This window comes from Furipterus horrens, unplaced genomic scaffold (genome assembly GCF_987537825.1).
Source record: "Furipterus horrens unplaced genomic scaffold, mFurHor1.1.pri manual_scaffold_6, whole genome shotgun sequence".
Classification (NCBI taxonomy): Eukaryota; Metazoa; Chordata; class Mammalia; order Chiroptera; family Furipteridae; genus Furipterus; species Furipterus horrens.
Window position 1 is genome coordinate 109183887 of NW_028327176.1, and position 19397 is coordinate 109203283.

Sequence of the window (19397 nt, forward strand, 5' to 3'; positions counted from 1 at the left end):
TCATGAAGATGTGAAGAAAGATTTTTCTCCTTTTACCGTATCTCCCAAATCCGTTTCTTTATTAGTGCTATTTCAGAAGCACAGCATGGCTCTGAAAATGGCCTAAGACATAGCTGCCTTATCTCAGATAGTAACTGCAGTGTGTGTCCTGTTGTTTTTAATTGATGACTTTCTCTTGCCTTGATTTTGATGTTACATGTTTGTTCATCTCTCTTACACAATAACATCATTTTTATTTGGAGACTACATGGCCTTGTGAGTTTTAGTGTCAGACTTCAGTTGGAAATCCAGTTTGGTTGCTATTCCTGCCAATTAACCATAAAACTAAGATAATATCTAACTTGTAGGGTTGTTGGTAGAATTAATTGAGATGATATAAGTAAAATGGTTAACATATTAACTAGCAGATTGTATACATGGGCCTCGCTTTCATTGACTTTTGGAAAGTCTACAGATTGACACACCTACACTACCTCCTCTGTGCTATATTTCAGCTTTCACGTAACCGGTGAGCAGACGTTTTCAGCTAACACAGTGGTGAGATGGTTGTCAGCCAGCCAGTGATTCTGTTTCAGTTTACTGCTCTCATGTCTTTAAGGGATAAATTTAATAAAATATGTAAATATAAAGAAAAAATAGTTATCTGTAATCCTTTTACCCAGAGTAGGACAGTGTAGACTTTTTCCATGCATGAAGTTATACACAAACACATACTTGGAATCTCTTAAAAGATTTGTTTTACTTCCTTCACCTAAGCGATTAATTTACTTTCACCTAACAATATTACAACAGTAGTCATAAATTTCCATAAATTAAAAAAGAATTTTACCAAATGCATATTTTACTATACTATTTATTTTTAACCTTTTAAATGCAAGAAGTCTAATCATATCCAGAAAAGTATATAATACAAAGCTATACAGTTTAGTAGATTATTATTTAGTGAACATTAGTGTGTCATTCAGGAGAGGATTAAAGTATTGCTGTTACCCTTGAAATATCTCCATGTGCCCGCTTTGAGCCAATCCTTCATTCTCTCTCCTAGAAGAAACCACTAGTCAGACTTTATGGTAACCACTTCCTTACCTTTTTTCCTTTAGTTGACCATCTGAGTATTCATCCCTAAACCACAGAATTTCTGTATTAAAACAAACCATTACATAAATAGAGTAATTGTGTATATTTTATTTTGTTCACGGATTATTTTGCTTAATATATATTTCAGATTATGCACATTGTGTGAAGTTGTATTATTTTTGTTGCTATGCTATATTCTACACTGAATATACCATACGTTTATTCATTTTGCTTTTGATATATATTTATTTGAGTTTCCAGTTTTTGGCTCTTATGAATAATGTTGCTTTATGGTTATATGAATAATGCTTGTTTGTGTTTACTTGTTTGTATGTTGTTCTATGGCATTGATCTGAGAACTGGAACATTCTCATCACTTGGAAACTTGTTAGAAAGGCCAATTTTTGGGACCCACTATATACTTATGAATCAGAAACTCTAGGGCTGATGCCAAGTAATTTGTGTTTTATTAAGCCTCAGGTGATTCTTGTAAATGTTATAGTTTGAAGTTCATTGCTCTAGGGTAAGAGTTAGCAAAATATGGCCCATGGGCCAAATCCTGGCTGCTGCTGTTTTTGCATGGCCTGCAAACTAAGACTGGTTTTTACATTTTATTTCATGTTATTTTATTTGTTATTTATTTTTGTTTTTATCCCTCCCTTACATTTTTAAATAGTTGACAAAAATTAAAAGCAGAATAGCATTTCTTGGCACAGGAAAATTATATGAAACGTGAATTTCAGAGTCCGTAAATAAAGTTCTGTTGTAACACAGATGTGGCCATTTGTTTATGTATGGCCATTTCCTTGCTGCAACAGAAAACTATGAACTGTGACACAGACCCTATGGCTCTCAAAGCCTAACATGTTAACTATTTGGCCTTGTTTAGAAAAAGTTTGCTTATCTCTGCTCTGATGTATATACCAAGGCCTAAAATTATCAGGTTATGGGGTATATTTACCTTCAACTCCTGAGATAATACAACATTCTCTAAAGTAGTTATACCAATTTATACTCCTGTCAGTAGGTTATGACAGTTCCCATTGCTTTACATCCTTACCTGTGTTTTCCAACTTTAATTTTTTTTCCAGTTTTGCAAACCATTTTAGACATGTTTGATCAGCCACAGCACTTTCTCCATACACTGCACAATTTTTGTGTGTGTGTTTCAGTTGCGTTTTTACCTTTCTTAAAATTATAAAGCATAAGCTAAAAATGTTGCTTATGTTCTTCCATCTTGAATTTTAAAATGGCTATACGAACATTCACCAATTTTGATTTTTAAAAAAAAATGCATGCTGATATGACGGCTGTCACAACACAATCTAACACAGTTGTTTCAAATGAAGTGAAAGACAACATGCTACTTGAGGCCATCTTATGGAAAAAAAATGAACAAACTTTTTGGCCAAACCATTATGACGAAATGCCCAAATCTTAAGCATACCCAATTCGTGAATTCTTACAAATGCATAAACTTGTGTAACTTAAACTTATAAAAAGACTCAGAGCATTATTACCTGAAAGTTTCCTCATACTCCATCTTAATAAATCTGTCTCAGCCCTCTAAGAGGCAACTGCTACTCCAATTTTTTTCTGCTGTATTAGTTTTGCCTGATCTAAAACTTCATATAAATGAGATCATATACATCTTTTTGTGGTCATATACTTTCATTTTTCTTGAGTAGATACCTAGGAGTGGGATTGCTGGGTCATAGGGGCAGATATTTTTAGTCTTAAAAACAACTGCCAGATCTTCTCCCCAGGTGGGTGTATCATGGATATTCCCACCAATAATGGGAGTTGCAATTCTTCCACACCCTCAGCAACATATTTTCCCCATTTTTAATGTTAACTATTCTAATGGCCGTGTAGTGTTATTTCATTGACTTTTAAAAAAATTTTCTTGTACATAGATTTATTACATTGATATTTGCTATAACGTGAACTGTTCTATAGTTTTTTAAAATCATTTTTTAATTGTTATTATATTACAGTTATCTCAATTTTTCCCCCTTTGCCCTCTTTTGCCCATCCCACCCCCCCATCCTGCTCCCACAGTCAATTCCCTCACTGTTGTCCATGTCCGTGGGTCATTCATACATGCTCTTTGTCTAGTCCTTTCCCCTTCCTCCCACCATTATTTCCCTCCCCATCCCCTCTGGTCACTTTCACTCTGATCTATGTTTTCATGCCTGTGGTTCTATTTTGTTCATTAGATTCCTGTTACAGGTGAGATTATATGATGTCTGTCTCTCATTGAGTGGCTTATTTCACTTAGCATAATATTGTCTAGCTCCATCCATGCTGTTGCAAAAGATAAGAATCCTTTCTTTCTGCTGCATAGTATTCCACTGTGTAAATGTACCACAGTTTTTTGTTTTGTTCCACTCATTTACTGATGGGCACTTAGGCTGTTTCCAGCACTTGGCTATTGTAAATAGAGCCATCAGTTCTTTTGAATCGGTGAGTCAGGATTCTTAGGGTATATTCCTAGGAGTGGAATCACTGGGTCAAAAGGGAATTCCATTTTTAGTGTTTTGAGGAAATTCCATACTGTTTTTCATAGTGGCTGCACCAGTCTGCATTCCCACCAACAGTGCACTAGGGTTCCCTTTTCTCCACATCCTTCCCAGCACTTGTTTGTTGATTTACTGATGATGGCCATTCTGACTGGTATGAGGTGGTATCTCACTGTGGTTTTAATTTGCATCTCTCTGATGGCTAGTGATGTTGAGCATCCGTTAATATGCCTATGGGCCCTCTGTATGTCCTCCTTGGAGAAAACATGTCTATTAAGATCCTTTGCCCATTAAAAATTTTTTTTTATTTGTTTGTTTGTTAGTTTATTTATTTTTAGAGAGAGGGGAAAGGAAAAAGAGAGGGAGAGAAACATCACTGTGTGGTTGCCTCTCACTCACGCCCCCAACTGGGGACCCGATGTGCAACCTAGTCATGTGCCCTGACTGGGAATTGAACCAGTGACACTTGGTTCGCAGGCTGACGCTCAATCTACCTTTCCCCATTTTTATAGGATTATTTGTCTTCCTGGTATTGAGTCGTATGAATTCTTTATATATTTTGGTGATCAAATTCTTGTCTGATGTATCATTGGCGAATATGTTCCACTATGGTTTTAATTTGCACTTACCTAATGACTAAGGAGATTGAGCACCTTTTCATAATACTTATTGATCCTTTGAATTTTATCATTTTGTTAAGTGCCTGCTCATGTCTTTTGCTTATTTTTCTTGGATTGATGGTCTCTTATTTTTGTCTCGGCTATTCTTGGCCCTTTGCATATCTATATACATTTTAGGACCAACTTGTAAATGTTCACACACAGACACAGACATACACAAAAGCCATTGTGATGTTGTTTGAGAGTGTATTGACTATAGATCAATTTGAGGAGAATTGGTATGTTTATAATATTAAATCTTCTGGTGCATATTTATGGGATATCTGTTATTTAGGTTTTCTCCTGTTTCCCACAGTGAAGTTATAGTTTCTTTGTGGAGGCCTTCCTCATCATTTGCTAGATTTATTCCTAGGTACTTGATAGTTTTAATTCTGTTGTAAATGGTACCTTCAAAAAAAATTTCATTATTGTACCTGGCTGCTGATATACAGAAATACAGTTGGTTTTCTACATTTGACCTTATATTCAGAAACCTTGATTACTGAGGTTAACAGGTATAATAATTATCTGTGGATTCCTCTGACTTTTCTAAGGGTATTAGTCATATAATCTGTGAAGGATGACAGTTTTGTTTCTTTTCCAATCCTTATGCTTATACTTTGGTCTCCTCTATCTGGTTCTCATTCATGGAGTCTTGTTCTTTGTATGCTTTGTCTTTGTGTACTTGGGTGGTATTTGGAAAGTTATTTGGAGGGCTACATTGAGGCCTAGGAGGGTTATATCTTTCTCCATATGAGTTTTCAGTCATTTCTTTCATGGGTCTTGGGGCACTGACAGTCCAGGATAACTTTAATTAAATCCATAATCTGAGGTCCCTGGCCCACTAGATAGTGGAAACTGGACTGTAGATCCATATGACAGCTGATAAACTTCTGGTTCACTACCACCTAAGTCCTTTAGGGTCCTAGAGAGTAGGGGATAGTTTATCTACTTTTGGCAGGTTCTTGGAAGCTGCATCCTCAAATTAGCATATATAAAAGTGGGCTTTAAATGACAGGCCTTGACTGTTGGCCTAGTAATTCCTAAGTAACCTGTGAGAACTCTGATGAGATGGATTGGTCTAAATGATCTAACCTACATTAACTGAAATTTAAGGTGTTTATGATTCTATTGGATTTTTAATTCCAGTTCAAGTTTTTTGTGTTTCTAGAGTAACTTTCTTAAGTAACTTTTTATAGTTTCCTATTCATATAGCTGTCATTATACTTGTCTTTTATTTCTTTACACACCTGTTTGCTTTGAGTTTTTTTTTTTTTTTCTCATGAAGTGATGTTTTATTGTGTGCCTTGTTATATAAAATGCAATATACTTGACATTGTATTTGAAAATGTATTTGTAGGAATCATTTAAGGCATGCTGTGAGTGTACTTTGCTCCAGAGAGGATTTGAGTTTGCTTTTGCCAGGTGTCTGGGGTATGAATCAGGGACCACCTTAAAACCAGTTCAAGGCTTGGGTTTTTCTAGTGACCATGGCATTTGAGCAGGAGGGTCTCAACTGAAGTGAAATTAGATACCCTACTTCATGTGGGCCTGACTTTGTATATTAGTCTTCTGTGCTGTAAAGAAAATGCTTTTAAAAATTTTATCAGTGTTTTTTGATTTCTGTGAGAGGTTGATCTGAATAATATAGCCTGGTATACTGAAACAACAAGATCTATTGCAATTTATTTAACCAAGAACCTGTTGAACATTTATATTTTCTTAATATTATAAATAATATTGTGATGAAGAAAAATTGTTCCTATTTGTGTGTTTGTCCTGTTGTTTACTTGAGAGTAACATCCTAGAAGTAAAATTGTCAGAGTCTGCATGTTTTAACACTTGTTTTGTCAAAGTGCCTTTTGGAAAGATTGTCCCAATACTGTGTATTCTAAATTTTTTCAATTTTTGCCATTTTTATAGGTAGAAAACCTATCAAATTATTTTAATTTACTTTTATTATTTTCACTTATATGAAGAGTGACGGTAGTTTGCTTTTGAATTACGAGTACTTATGTCTACTTCGAGAGGGTTTATTGAGAATAACTAAGATGTCAAATGATGTAAATATTTCCTGCAGTTTGTCATTTATATTTCATCTCAATATACAGATCTTTTATTTTTCTGTATAGAAGTTTATAATTTTTATCTAGTTAGATGTATCACTCTTTTCTTTTTAAAACCATACTTTGAGATAATATATTTATAGTTTTAGCAAAACTAGTATTTTAAGTTTGGAGTTGTTTTATGTGTCTAGAAAATTAAGAAATAGTTAAATCATTCTTAATGCAAAGAGGTATTTTAATAACATAACTCTTGAATTGGGATAATGCTTATTTTTAGTCTATATTAACATGAATTTTTATTGTAACTCATTTCCTTTTATATTATAATATTTTCTGTTTCTCTGCTATTATTCTTTTGGTACATGTCATCATAAATTGGCATGGTAGAAATTTGAAAGTATATTGAATTAAAAATTTTTTTATATTTGGCTTCATTATGACAATAATGATTTCATAGTCGTGTTAGGAATGATTACAAATATCAAGGTCTAAAAAATTTTTACAAAAATATAGAATCTTCACCAGGACAGGAAAGTATTGTATTGACTGAGTGACGATTTACTTTCTTAAATTATATAAAATATGTTTTCTTTCAGATAAGTGATGATGAGAAGACTCTCCAAAAAGAGATTATTGCTTCATCACCCAGTTTAAATGGGGCTCTGTCGGAGCCAGTTTATAAGGTATGTAAACTTTTAAAATACTTCCTAGGTTTTGTTAAATATATCACGTTGAGCTTTATATACGTGTTTAATTAACCCATGTGTGTAGCCTCTTGTCACCGCAGCCTTACCCGCTCCTGTGCGTATTTCTCTTCACCGGGTTGGGAGTGAGCCAGTATTTTGCGTTGGGCTGTTCTCCTCCACAGACACCCTCCTACCTAGCTTGGGCTCCAACTCCCTATTGCTGGCCATTCTCTAAAAGGAATTCTCGCAGTGCTTAGGCTTTCCTACTCCATGCTGGGCTGCCCCCGGCAAGGACACTCCTGTCACTCCCTGTTCTGCCTGACTGCTCTGCATGGAAGTCTTCTTTGCTGTTGTTGGGCTCTGATGCCATCCATGCTGGGACCGTTTCCCCGTGTGAACACAGTCTCGTTCCGCTTGGACTCTCACAATTGGTCTCCTCTGGCAAGACCTTCTTTACCCCACCCGGGTTCCAGCATCCTGCACGGGTTGCCTCTGCTGTTCTCAGTTCCTTAGCACAGATACCTGCTTAACTTGAATCCATTAAATGTTTTTTGAACTAAATAGTTCCAGAAGGGGAGGAGGGGAGAGCTGAAATTCATTGTAAAATTTGATGGCTTCAACCACCACCCCCGATTTCCTTTGAAAAGAATGTACTTGCTATTATTGATGGGCGCCAGTAGTTTAAAATCCTGCCTCCACTTCAGCTCCTCATTCTAACCTCCCTGTTTCTACCTGTTAGACCATCAAGTCAGCATTCCAAAAGTTGAGTTTGGGAATCTATATTTATCCCTCCCACATCTCACACTTCCCATTACTCTGCCTTCATATCATCTCTTGCTTCTGTTTAGGCATTTTATTTATTTCCATGGAATCATGGAACATTAGAGCTACAAAACCGCTAAGGATCACTGCCCTGTCCTGGTTTTATAGGTCTGGCCACGGAGGTTCAGAAGCATTCATTAAATATACCGAAATCATAAGTATAGTGCGTAACAGAGCTTGGATGAAAACTCATATTTCCAAACTTCTGTCTCCTTTTCTTGCTTGGATTATTGAAATAGAGCCTCTTACCTCCCTCTCTGATGTGTCCTGTGTAATGTATCTGTTTGGAGCAGTAACACACACGTACTGCCCTGGAGAGCTGTTTGACTTTCCCTGCATGTCTGTCTTATCTTTTCAACTAAGTGACGACCTACGTCAGGACAATGACTGTGTTGTAGTCATAGAAATCTGTAAATTGATTAAAAAACTGTGTTGGAAATCACATGGTCTATTTATTATTTGGTATCATTGGATATATTGAAGAATGATGGGCATAAAGATTTAGCTTTTCCCTAAAATTTGGGTGAATAGGGAATTTGGGGATTTTTAACCTAATTTTTTACCTTATTTTTAAAAAGGAGAAAAACTATTGGAGAATATGGGTGATTATCACAGTTTACTAATATATTCTGATGATATTTTAAAATTTTAGTCTAGTTTATAGGACTTAAAAAATGCATGCAGACTAGCATTGGTTTAAAAAAATACTGGCAAATATTTTAATAGTAAAACTGAATGCTTATTATTATTTTCATTTCTTATTGTTGAGGTTAGCTTTTGAGAAATATTTCTATAGAGAAAGAACGGAAACATAGGCAAAGAAATTTGTGTTCACTTGTTAGTAATTTTCAGCACTGAACAAATTGTATACAAATTGGGATTCTACTTGTTGCAGAGTAAAATGTGGAGTATATCACGTGAGAGGAATGCAGTGTGTTTGGAGGGCTTGAGTGGAGAGCTTGAAATCCTGGGGACTATATTTGTAAATTCATGTGTTAAATAAGAATAAAGCATTGTAACTGGATTTATTTCTTAAAATATCCACTCTGAAACAAATCCATTTTTGGACTGCCACTTCTTCCTACTGCTAATTGTTTACTTTAAAGATGTGCAAATTGATCTTTTTATTTTTTCCCCCTCTCTCTGATCTCCTGGGATTAATGAATTTCTCATAGGAAGAATTTATTTAAACTTGGTGCATATGAAGACTTAGGGGGATTTCAAAATGACAGATAGTGCTTATTTTTCTCGTTTCACTCTGACTGCAGATCCCTTTTGCTGATGCTCTGGATTTGTTCCGAGGAAGGAAAGTCTATTTGGAAGATGGCTTTGCTTATGTGCCACTTAGGGACATCGTGGCAATCATTCTGAATGAATTTAGAACCAAACTGTCCAAGGCTTTGGCAGTAAGTGCTTCACTTTATTATCATTTTTCCTTATTGGCTTTATTTCCACATTCACATTTTTAAAGTAGATACCCTTAGTAGTTTTGTTCTTTACATCTTAAGAAATAAGTTAATTAATTTAATTTTCATAGTGATGTTCAAATTGCTTATGATGTTGTACTGGTAATTCTAGACTGCTAGATTTTTATTTGTTTCTACCCATAGTTAGTTTTCCTATATTTTTCTTTCTTGTAGTAATACTAATGGAGAGCTGATCTGGGTTTTTTCAAGGTTGTGTCTCTTATAAGATGCTTCAGAATTAGAGGGGACTGTGGTGGATTTAACCCTTAGATTTTGCTCTAAATTGGTATTTTGTGTCACTAGAGGGGAATACAGAAGAAAATCTTTATATTAAGTACTAAAAACAGTGATATGATAGTGCTGAAATAAACAGCACTTGAAATTTGTACTAGCTACATTGAATAAATAGCATGATCACTGTTCTTTAAGAGATTTGTTGAAAGTGTTGTACTTAAGTGTAACATCTTAAAAATATATGCATTTTTCAGTGTTGTCTTTTAATCCAAGTCTAGTTCTTTTTATACTTTCTGGTACTTAATGTAGAAGGGAAATGCAAAGTTATTTGATACGGTTCTTTTTAAGCTATACTGATTACAGTATAAGCAGAGGCCAACTTTTCCTTTTGAGTTAAAAATTGTAATATTTTCTGCTGTAAATCATTTTTATTATTGACTCTTCTGGGTTAACTAAGCATGTGTAATTCAGCTGTATTAGCATTTGGGAAGACTAAAATGCTAACTAAGTTTTTATTAAATAGAATAGTTTATGAAAATACCTAGCTTAGTAGGTGTTTTAATAACTGTTAATATTCTTCCTTCCTTTCTAATCCTATTTTTTTATCCTCAGTAGTGCTGATGTTTTAAAATATTTTCTTTACTTGTCTTATGATTGACCCTGGACCATAATCTATTTATAGATAAAGATAGTATCTTTCACTACTGTCAGTCTCTCTAGCAAACACATATTTGCCTACTGGTTGGCCATTCTCCTTATTTTATTATTATTGGTTTTATTCACTCATTTTTTCTGTTGACATATGTGAAACAGCCATATATTTTTCAGGATATTGGACATCCCTAGCTCTCATCCTCTAAATACCAGTAGTGCCTCCCAGTCCCCATTACAGTCAAAGATATCCCCCCATGTATTTCAGAAAGTTTCTGGAGTGTTGGTATAATCCTTGAGCTGATCACAGTGGTTTCTTCCTCCTTTCCAAATTGTTGGTTTATGCATGTGGTACAATGTAATTCTGGCTGAAAATTTGAGAAGTTGGGGGTTTCTGAAAAAAAGCTTCCCTTGCTGATAAAAATGGGCACAGGTATATTTGCTATTCAACTTATCTTTCTAACCATCTAATGTACAAAGAAGGATATGTGGCAGATCTTTGCAAATTTTTTTCCCTCTATTTTTTGCAGAAGATGGGGGATCTAAATATATTGAGATTAAGGTCAAAACTCTATTGAGTTCCTATGTAGGTAATAAATAATATTTTCAGCAAATTACACTTAGGTTTTGTACCTCCCTCCTGCTCATTCTTTCCCCCTTCCAACATACTATAAGAAATTTTAAAAGAATTTTTTTTAGAATTTTCAAATAATCACAAACTTACAGAAAAGTTGCAAGTTAAAAACAATACTGTTTTCCCTAAATCATTTGTGAATAAGTTCCTAACCTTAGGTCTCATTACTCCCAATACTTTAGTGTGTAATACCTGCAAACAAAGATGCCCTTCCCCATAGCCACAGTTCGGCTGTCAAGATAAGGAAAGGAGCTTCAATACATATCCATCGTCTAATCCTCAGACCCCTTTCAGGTTTCACCAGTTGTCTCAATCACAGGTGTTACTTAGTTATTGTCTTTTTACTCTCCTTCAGTCTAGAACAGGTTCTTAGTTTTTCCTTGACTTTCATGACTTTTTTACTTTTAAAGATTCCAGGCTAGTTGCTTCATAGAATAACTCTTAATTTGGGCTTGTCTGTTGTTTTTGCATGTTTGGATGCAACTTATACATCGTGAGCAGGAATATCATAGATATGAGGGTATATTGTTTTCATTGCATACTATCAGGTTACACTTGATTTTGATTCATCCCACTTTTGATTGACTTCATTTAACAGTTTATTTACCTATTCTGTTGTTGATGTGCATTTGAGGTTTGTTTTCTTTCTTTTGGTTCTTAACTGCTGCTCTGAACATTCTCGGACATCTTTGGCAAACACATTTCTGTTGATTCTCTGCCCAGGATTGGAATTGTAGAGTACTGTATAGGGTAGTCCATGTTAGGCTTGGTGGATTCAGACTTACGGAACCTGTCCTGATTGCCAGGGGCTGTGAACGGCTCTGGCCTCAATGTCTTCGGATTTGATAGAACAGCGACAATGACTTGCTGCTTTAGGCAGTGCTTGGCTTTCCCCTGGATGGGTCAGGGTCAGGATCAGGTCTAGTTGAGAGGTTGTCTGGAGAACCCTTTGCCTTATGATGCAGGAGAGCAGATGGAGTATATTGCCTGGGAACCTGTCCTGACAGCTGTGGGAGGGAGCTGGAAGGAAGAGAGGGTATTTCTTTTAGAGCTATGGTGAAAGAAAAATCTAAACCTCTTTATTACTGTCCTTTCCTGTGAAGATGATTTTGGCCTTGGAGTATGTAATTGAAAAAATTTCAGCTTTATGAATGGAAATATTCTTTAGGATGAGAATAACTGCCCTAAAGAAGAAAAAAAAAAAAAGGTGTTTTAATAAGTGGTAGAAGATGAAATAAATGGGACTGGGGGAAGTCTAAGTTGATGGAAGAATTTTATTCCAGGTGTTATATGAAAGTTTGTTCTTAACCTGTGATCATGGGATTATATTTTAAAGATATTTTTTTATTTTTAGAGAGAGGGGAAGTGGAGGAGAAAGAGGGAGAGAAACATCATTGTGTGGTTGCCTCCCGCACGTCCCCAACTGGGGATCTGGCCTGCAACCCAGGCATGTACTCTGACTGGGAATCAAACCGGCAACCCCTTGGTTCGCAAGCCAGTTCTCAATCCACTGAGCTACACCAGCCAGGGCTGATCATGGGATTTTTATGATAATGTAACCAATCTGGCTTTTTGAACATGCTTTGGGACTAGTAAAATGTGGATATTACCTTCTCATTTGATAAGAACTCACCATACTGATCTTTTGAGACTCAACTGCGGTCCCACTTCCTCCAGGAAGCCTTTTCTAAGCCTCAAGCTTGTGTAAGTGTACCTTTTTTGTGCTCCCTTAGCGCTTGGCACACTACCAAACTGTGATGAAATTATTCCAATTATGTGTTTCTCTCCTCAACTCACATAGAAGCTTTTTGAGAGTAAAGAACTCTGTCTTAATTAAAATTTCCTATCTAGTGTAGCATCTAGCCCATAGGAGCAGTGTTCAGTAAAATTTTGTTGACTTGATAGGTACTGAATAATAATAATAACTTCTACTGGTCCATAGTTTGCTATGTATGCATTTGATTCTTACCATGAACCTCTGAAATAGACAGAGATTATAAACTGCATCATACAGATGAGGAAAATGCAGCTCCAAGAGGCTAAGTAATTTATCCAAGGTTTTTGCTGGAGCCATAATTGAATATCAGGTTTTTAAAATTGTAATTCTGAGGATCTTTTGATGGTAACTGTTCCTTTGTAAGGAGTTGTATTATTAGGAAATTTAGATCTTCCTACTCTGAGAAAATATTAGAAGGAAATTATGTTAGGGTCCAATTACAGAGCAGGCAAAAAGGCTGAATTTGGAGCTGGGATGCAATAAATTGATAACCAGTTCCTGAAAGAATGAGGGAAAGATATATTTCTTTGCTTCACATAACAATTTTAGAAGCTTTAGCCAGTTCTTTCAGTTAATGGTTTATTTTTTCAATAACTTTTTATTTGTTCACCCACATATTGGGTACTAGGGACACAGTATTTAACAAGATAGATGAAATTTCTTTTTTTAATAAAGCTTATATTCTATTGGGAGATAGACAAATTACTAAAGAAATAAACACTAGCAACATTGTATATGATATGAAGGAGCCAGCTGAACAAATATAGAGGAAAGTGCATTCGGGCAGCAAAAGTCACTAATGCAAAGGCCCCAAGGGTGGAATCTTGGCATTTTTGCAGAATTGAAAAGGCCAATGTAGCTGTAGTGTAGTGAGTTAGCAGAGAGTGGTATGAGATGAGACTACAATGGCTAGATGTAGGACTTGAAATAAACCAGGGTAAAGAGTTTGATTTTTAGCCTAATGTAGTCGAAAATCATTAGGTGGTTTTGAATAAGAGAGGGATAAGATCTGACTTATATTTTAAGTAGATTACTGCAGCTGCTGCTTGAAAACCACTTTGGTGAGTATACAAACAATAGAAGCAAGACTAGTTTGGGCCCTGGCCTGTATGGCTCAGTTGGTTGGAGTGTTGTTCCATAAATCGAAAGGTGGCAGGTTCGATTCCTGGTCAGAGCACATGCCTAGGTTGAGGGTTTAGTCCCCAGTTGGGGTGTATAGGAGAGGCAACTGATTGATGTTTCTCGTCCTCTCTCTCCCCCTCCCTAAAATCAATAAACATATCTTTGGGTGAGGATTTAAAAAAAAAAAGATTGGGAGTTTATCACATTAATCTAGATGGTGGCTTGAAATAGGGTAGTAACAAGTGAGAGAAGTACATGGATTTCAGCTCTGCTTTTGAAGTAGTGTTGACATGACAGATCGGGTGTGAGAGAAAAAGAGGAATCAGGTTAATGATAATAATAATGGTGAAAATTTAATATTTGCCAGGTGCTGTTCTAAATATTTGACATGAATTAACACATTTAATCCTCATAGTAACCCTATCTGGTGGGGACTGTTACCCTCTGGGGCTTATAGTATGTTTGCACAGGTAGTGAAAGCAGAGGCGGGATAGGAATTTGTGCACTCTAGCTTATAAACCTGTATTCCAGAACGCTGTGTTACCGTTTCCTAGATTTTGGCCTGAATAACTGATTAGAGGGTGATGCCTTTTTACCAAGATGCTCAAGACTGAGAGAAAAATACTGTACATAAGACAAGAGTTCTGTTTTGACCATGTTAAGTGGGAGGTGGTTATTAGTCATCCGGTTGGGGATAGCAGGTACACAGTTAGGTTTAGAAGTTTGGGTTTCTGAGGAGAATGTGCAGCTGTGAGACTATGAGATCACCCAGGAAGGGTGTGGTGTGTAGTGGAGGGGAGAGGAGGGCCCACAGCTGAGCTGGAGCTTCCACACACCTCCACTCTGTCATTAGTCAGCCGAATGGCTTTGTTTTAAAAAATGGATAGCTTCTTAAATCGTAGCTTAGTTTCTTTAAGGCAGATTCTGTTTTTTATCATGTAGTGTGACTAACTCACTTTCTGTTTGTGAGACTCATTCTTAAAAGGCTTTGGTAAAACTTTAAAAACCAGACTTTTGGAAAATGTATCTATACATTTTAATTTACACGTAGAAGGAAGTACTTAGAGTTTTCAAGGAAATAATTGACAGGCAAGCAAGCAGCTCTTGGAATCGCAGAGAAAGGTAAGGATTTTCTTTTTTTTAAAAAGGATTTCTTTTTTCACATTTTTGGAATCCTAGTTGAGTCTATGATTCAGCAAGTGTTTCTTGCTCTGGAACAATGTTTTTTTTGTAGGTACTTGGTCAAGTAAATTTTATGTATAAAGAACTTGGACTCCTCTTAAATCTGTTATCCTCTTTTTAAAAGCAGTGTTTAGTTTAGTTCCTTAAGCTGTGGTTAAATATAATTATTTTTTGAATAGTTCATTTACCTTGGAATCATATAGGAATTTTATTTGTCTTACTTTTGTCTAGTTGATTTTTTTGGGGGGGTTAGATTACTAATATGCCTTTTCTAATATTGCTTCCTGATTTTTTAATGTTATTTTGAAGTGGTTGCAATGAACGAGTCAGTGCTACAGCTAATCCATCAATATGCAAATTGTGGATACCACATCTTCTCCCCTGCCTTTGCTCCTAGGCTCCAGCTTTATTTTCCTGTCTTATGGATCTGTAGGAAACACAAGACATTGCAGTTGAAAGCATAAACCTAACAGAAAGAAATCATTCATTTTGGGGGAGAAATAAATATGCTTGTTCCTACTCTGAGACGTGTTTGTTGACTGAGGATGCTAAGCTAAACTTGATCATTGCTCTCTTTGTGAGGTATTGGTTTGTTAGGCCCTTTGTAATGTACAGTTTACAATTTGTTGTCCATTCAACAAATATTTCTTTGACATATATCAGGTTCACTACACAGTGCCTATGGGAAATGGGCCGCTTATGAGACAGGACTCTGACCTTCAAGAACCCTCTTATCTAGTAGGGAGAGCTAAGATGTACAGAAAGGACTCAATGACTAGGTAGAAAATGGGTGTGTCCTGAGGGTTGTATCACCTGAGCTCAGGAAATTTAGAGTGCCAGAGCTGACACTTCCTTCAAATGATTTGGCTAACTTCATATGACTCCCATATAAACCCTTACACAACCACTCCCTTAAGCATAAGCCATCAAGACAATGAGGTTCTGACCTGAATCAAATAATCTTAGGAACAAAACCTTGGGTCTGGGGTCTGTTGACTACAGAGACAGATTTTTGGTCAAACTAGAGATAACATCTAGGCCTCAGTTATGTTTCAGCTCCAGGCCCAGAACAGCAGCAAGGCCAGGCAGGGTGATGCCATGGCTGACGTCAGGACCAACTGCGATGACTAATGACCAGGCAGTCAGTAGAGACCATGACCCTGAGGCAGTACATGGGCCCCCTTGTTCCTCCTCTAAGGGGGTCTAAACCATATGACCAATGATTTGCTAGGGGAGGAAAGGCCACCCTGGAGGTGAAGTCCCACCTTACAATTGTCCATTCCTAGGCACCTGGAGCTTTCTGCTCTGGAGACCTTCTGTACCTGGCTTATTCCTACTCTGCTCATGTGTGTCTAACTGCTTCCTATATCAAAATATTTTATGTCATGACTGTAGTGGTGTTTACAAGACTTTATACAGTATCTTGACCCCAATGTCACACAATGTATAATAATCAATTCCAGTCAAATTATAGATATTACTCTAAATGTCAATGTTAAATTTTTTTACTTCTTTGGACATTACGTGAATATGCCCACTAAGTGAAAATTCATCAAACTCTAACCATATTATTTGTCCAACTTTTGACATGTGTATAAAATTTTACTTCATTAATGTAGTTTATGTTTAACAAAAGATGAATAATTTGGCTATAGGGAGACGAACAATTTGCAGAGAGCAGTAGAGCTAAATGGTTAGGTGCTGGAAAGCATGGGCTGTTGGAGGTGTGTTATAGCAGTAGGGGTGTGAGAGCTGTTTGGAGGAAGAAAATGATTTTGGTATTGGGCCTGTTGAGTTTACTAGATTGGTAGGACATCCAGGTCAGTTTGGGTTGAAACTCAGAAGAGTGCTTAGATTAAGAGAGAGATTTGGGAGCCACTCACATGGTTCTGAAAATTTGAAGCCAAACTATTAGAAGCAATTTTTAAGGAGTAAAGAATAAAAGGAGAAGAGGCCAAATACCAAATTGAATATTTTGAAGTTGGATGTGGGGATCAGGTAGACCCAATGAGTTGGAAACCACAAATGAACAGGTTATTATAAGTGAGTATTGGCATCTTTCTCCTTATGTATTTTATTTTAGAAAATGAATGAATAAAAGTTGTTTTCTTGTTTTAGTGAAATATTCTAGTTTTTTGATAGAACCAGTTTCATTCATTGAAAAAAATCTATAGTATGTATGAAAGTGCTTTAAAAACCTATAATGCTATATATTTTTTAGGTGTGCATTTGAAGGGGCTAGTTCATGTGAAGAATATTTTAAGAGGTTTTGATTTTTCCTTTTATTTTTTTTCTGTAGTGCTTAGTACAGTTCTGCATTTTGTGTTTATGGAAATTATTGGTGGCAAGAATTTTAATGATTCACTTATCTCAAGTTCTTTCCTTTCCAGTTGCCAGCAAATGTTAGTGCATAGAGAATTTTTAGTGCAGGAAAGGATGTTAGAGTTGTGTATCATTTGTGTCTTATCTTGCCCTCTTTCTTGGCAACTAGAATGCAAATTCTAGGTTTATAGATAACAGTGGACATGCTTGCTTGTCCTATTATGTATGGTAGTGTTTATTTGATTTCTTTTATAAGGGGCTCTCAGTAAAGCTTACCAGTCAGGCCTCTTCATTTGCCCTTGAAAGTGCAACCTTAGATAGGTTGAAGGCTCACAAGAACTCACATAACCAGTTAGTGAAGGACCTGGCTCTTGCATAACTCCTTGAGTTCAATGCCCCTTGTACTATAGTAGTTTGTTACCTCTCCCCAGGCCCAGATGCCTGGGCCTCTCTGCTGCTTTCTCTGGTTCACCCTCCTGTAGGGGTATTTCCATTACGTGTTTAATGTAGGGTTCCCCAGGTGGGATTGTGCGCTATTCAGCTTCGTTTTCTCTGATGCTGGCACAGTGCCTTGTGAAGAGCAGGTGCTCAGAATCTGATGAATTACCGTGTGAGAGTGGGAGGTTTGTGTTCTCCTTATTTGTTGAGAAAACTGAAGTAAAATGGGGGTGCACTTCAGTGTACTACTTTTTAAAGGACTGAGGTACTTGATAACGTGTGTGAAGTGCTATAAATGCAGAATATTTCTGAAATTTCAATTGCAAATGTTTATGATCTCAAAATACTGAAGAAATACTACAGTGGGCTGCAGTAAAAATTATTACTGTTTTGACAGTTTTTCTCTGGGGTATGTAAGATGTGAGTTTGATACGTTGTTTAGAAACTTATGATGCTAAATAAACCATGTTTAAACTCTAGCTATGAGTATTTTGAAAATAGCAGCTTCGTTCTTCATTGTTGAACTGACTCTGCAGAGTAATTCTTAGGTTACTATTTTTATGGTCACCTTTGTGTCCCCTGCACCCCCCGGTCATATTCACAGGAGGGATAAGATTCACCCAGACTCCAGTATAAATACACCCATTCCTCAGATTATTTATCATATTTAAGAATTAGGATTACCTGTTTCAAAAGCCTCAGCCTTAGTATTTTTACACATTATTTATAAATTTTGTCACTGAGCCGCACTGCTTTCATTGACACCAGAGTGCACTGAAACACCGATTTTTATTCCTATTGTGACGAGACAATATCAGCAAGTTCAGTTGCTAAGAAACGCCTGAATACTGAAAAAAAAATTTTTTTTGGTACTTGTAAATTCAATTCTTTGACAGTTCTACTCTCATAGAGCAAAAATTTATTCAGTCACTACAAAGAAAGATGCATCACCTGTTAGTTTTCCAATTTAAAAATTTTGCACAAGGGGATCTAGGAATATGGAAAATGTTACAGGATTGATTAAGTGTTGAGAGTGTAATTTTTAACAGTGACTGGACATTGAAAAGTAATGATTATATATACGTCTTTGAATTTGTTTTCTGGAAGTTTTCCAATTTATCATTAATGAGAAAAAGCGAGAACAAAACACACCCACAATGCAGAGGAATTTAAACCAAAGTAAAATATTGCATGAATTAAACCAACTTTGTCTTGTAGGATTGGCCACATCCAAAATGGAGTCACTGATGTCTGCTCTTTTACCTACAACACCTAATAATTACATGTCAGAGAAAGAGTGAATATCAAAAAGAAGTGTTTGGGTATAGTCATTTACAGTGTTCCTTTATAGCTGATTCTCATTTAGAAAAAGATGCTTATTCAGGTTCAATTCAGTAACAGTTTTTGTGTATTCACTATGTGCCAGGCAAAAACACTGGGACACAAGTATCTGATGAAGCTCTCAGGGTGCTCAGAATGTGTGAGGGGACAGTAAGGGGGAGAGATGTAAACCGTCATCATACAGTGCGGCCAGTAGAAGAGGAGTGTGCACTGGGAACAGAGGTAGCATAGAGAGAGAGTGATGAACTTGGTCTGGGGGTCATAGAGCTTTAAAGATGTCAGCTCTGCCCTGGCCTGTGTGGCTCAGTTGGTTGGAGTCTTGTCCCCTCACCAAAAGGTTGCAGGTTCTATTCCTGGTCAGGACACATACCTAGGTTGTGGGTTTGATCCCTTGTCCC

The 19397-nt window shown here is 36.4% G+C and overlaps 1 protein-coding gene across 1 annotated transcript in view; it reads left to right on the top strand.

The window, feature by feature from the left end:
* Positions 1 to 19397, top strand: part of PRIM2 (DNA primase subunit 2) — a 316163-nt gene that overhangs the window by 50773 nt on the left and 245993 nt on the right. Inside the window, exons 6-7 of the mRNA XM_090280494.1 lie at positions 6921 to 7007; positions 9101 to 9238. Coding sequence (XP_090136620.1) covers positions 6921 to 7007; positions 9101 to 9238 — 225 coding nt within the window. The remainder of the gene's footprint in view (positions 1 to 6920; positions 7008 to 9100; positions 9239 to 19397) is intronic.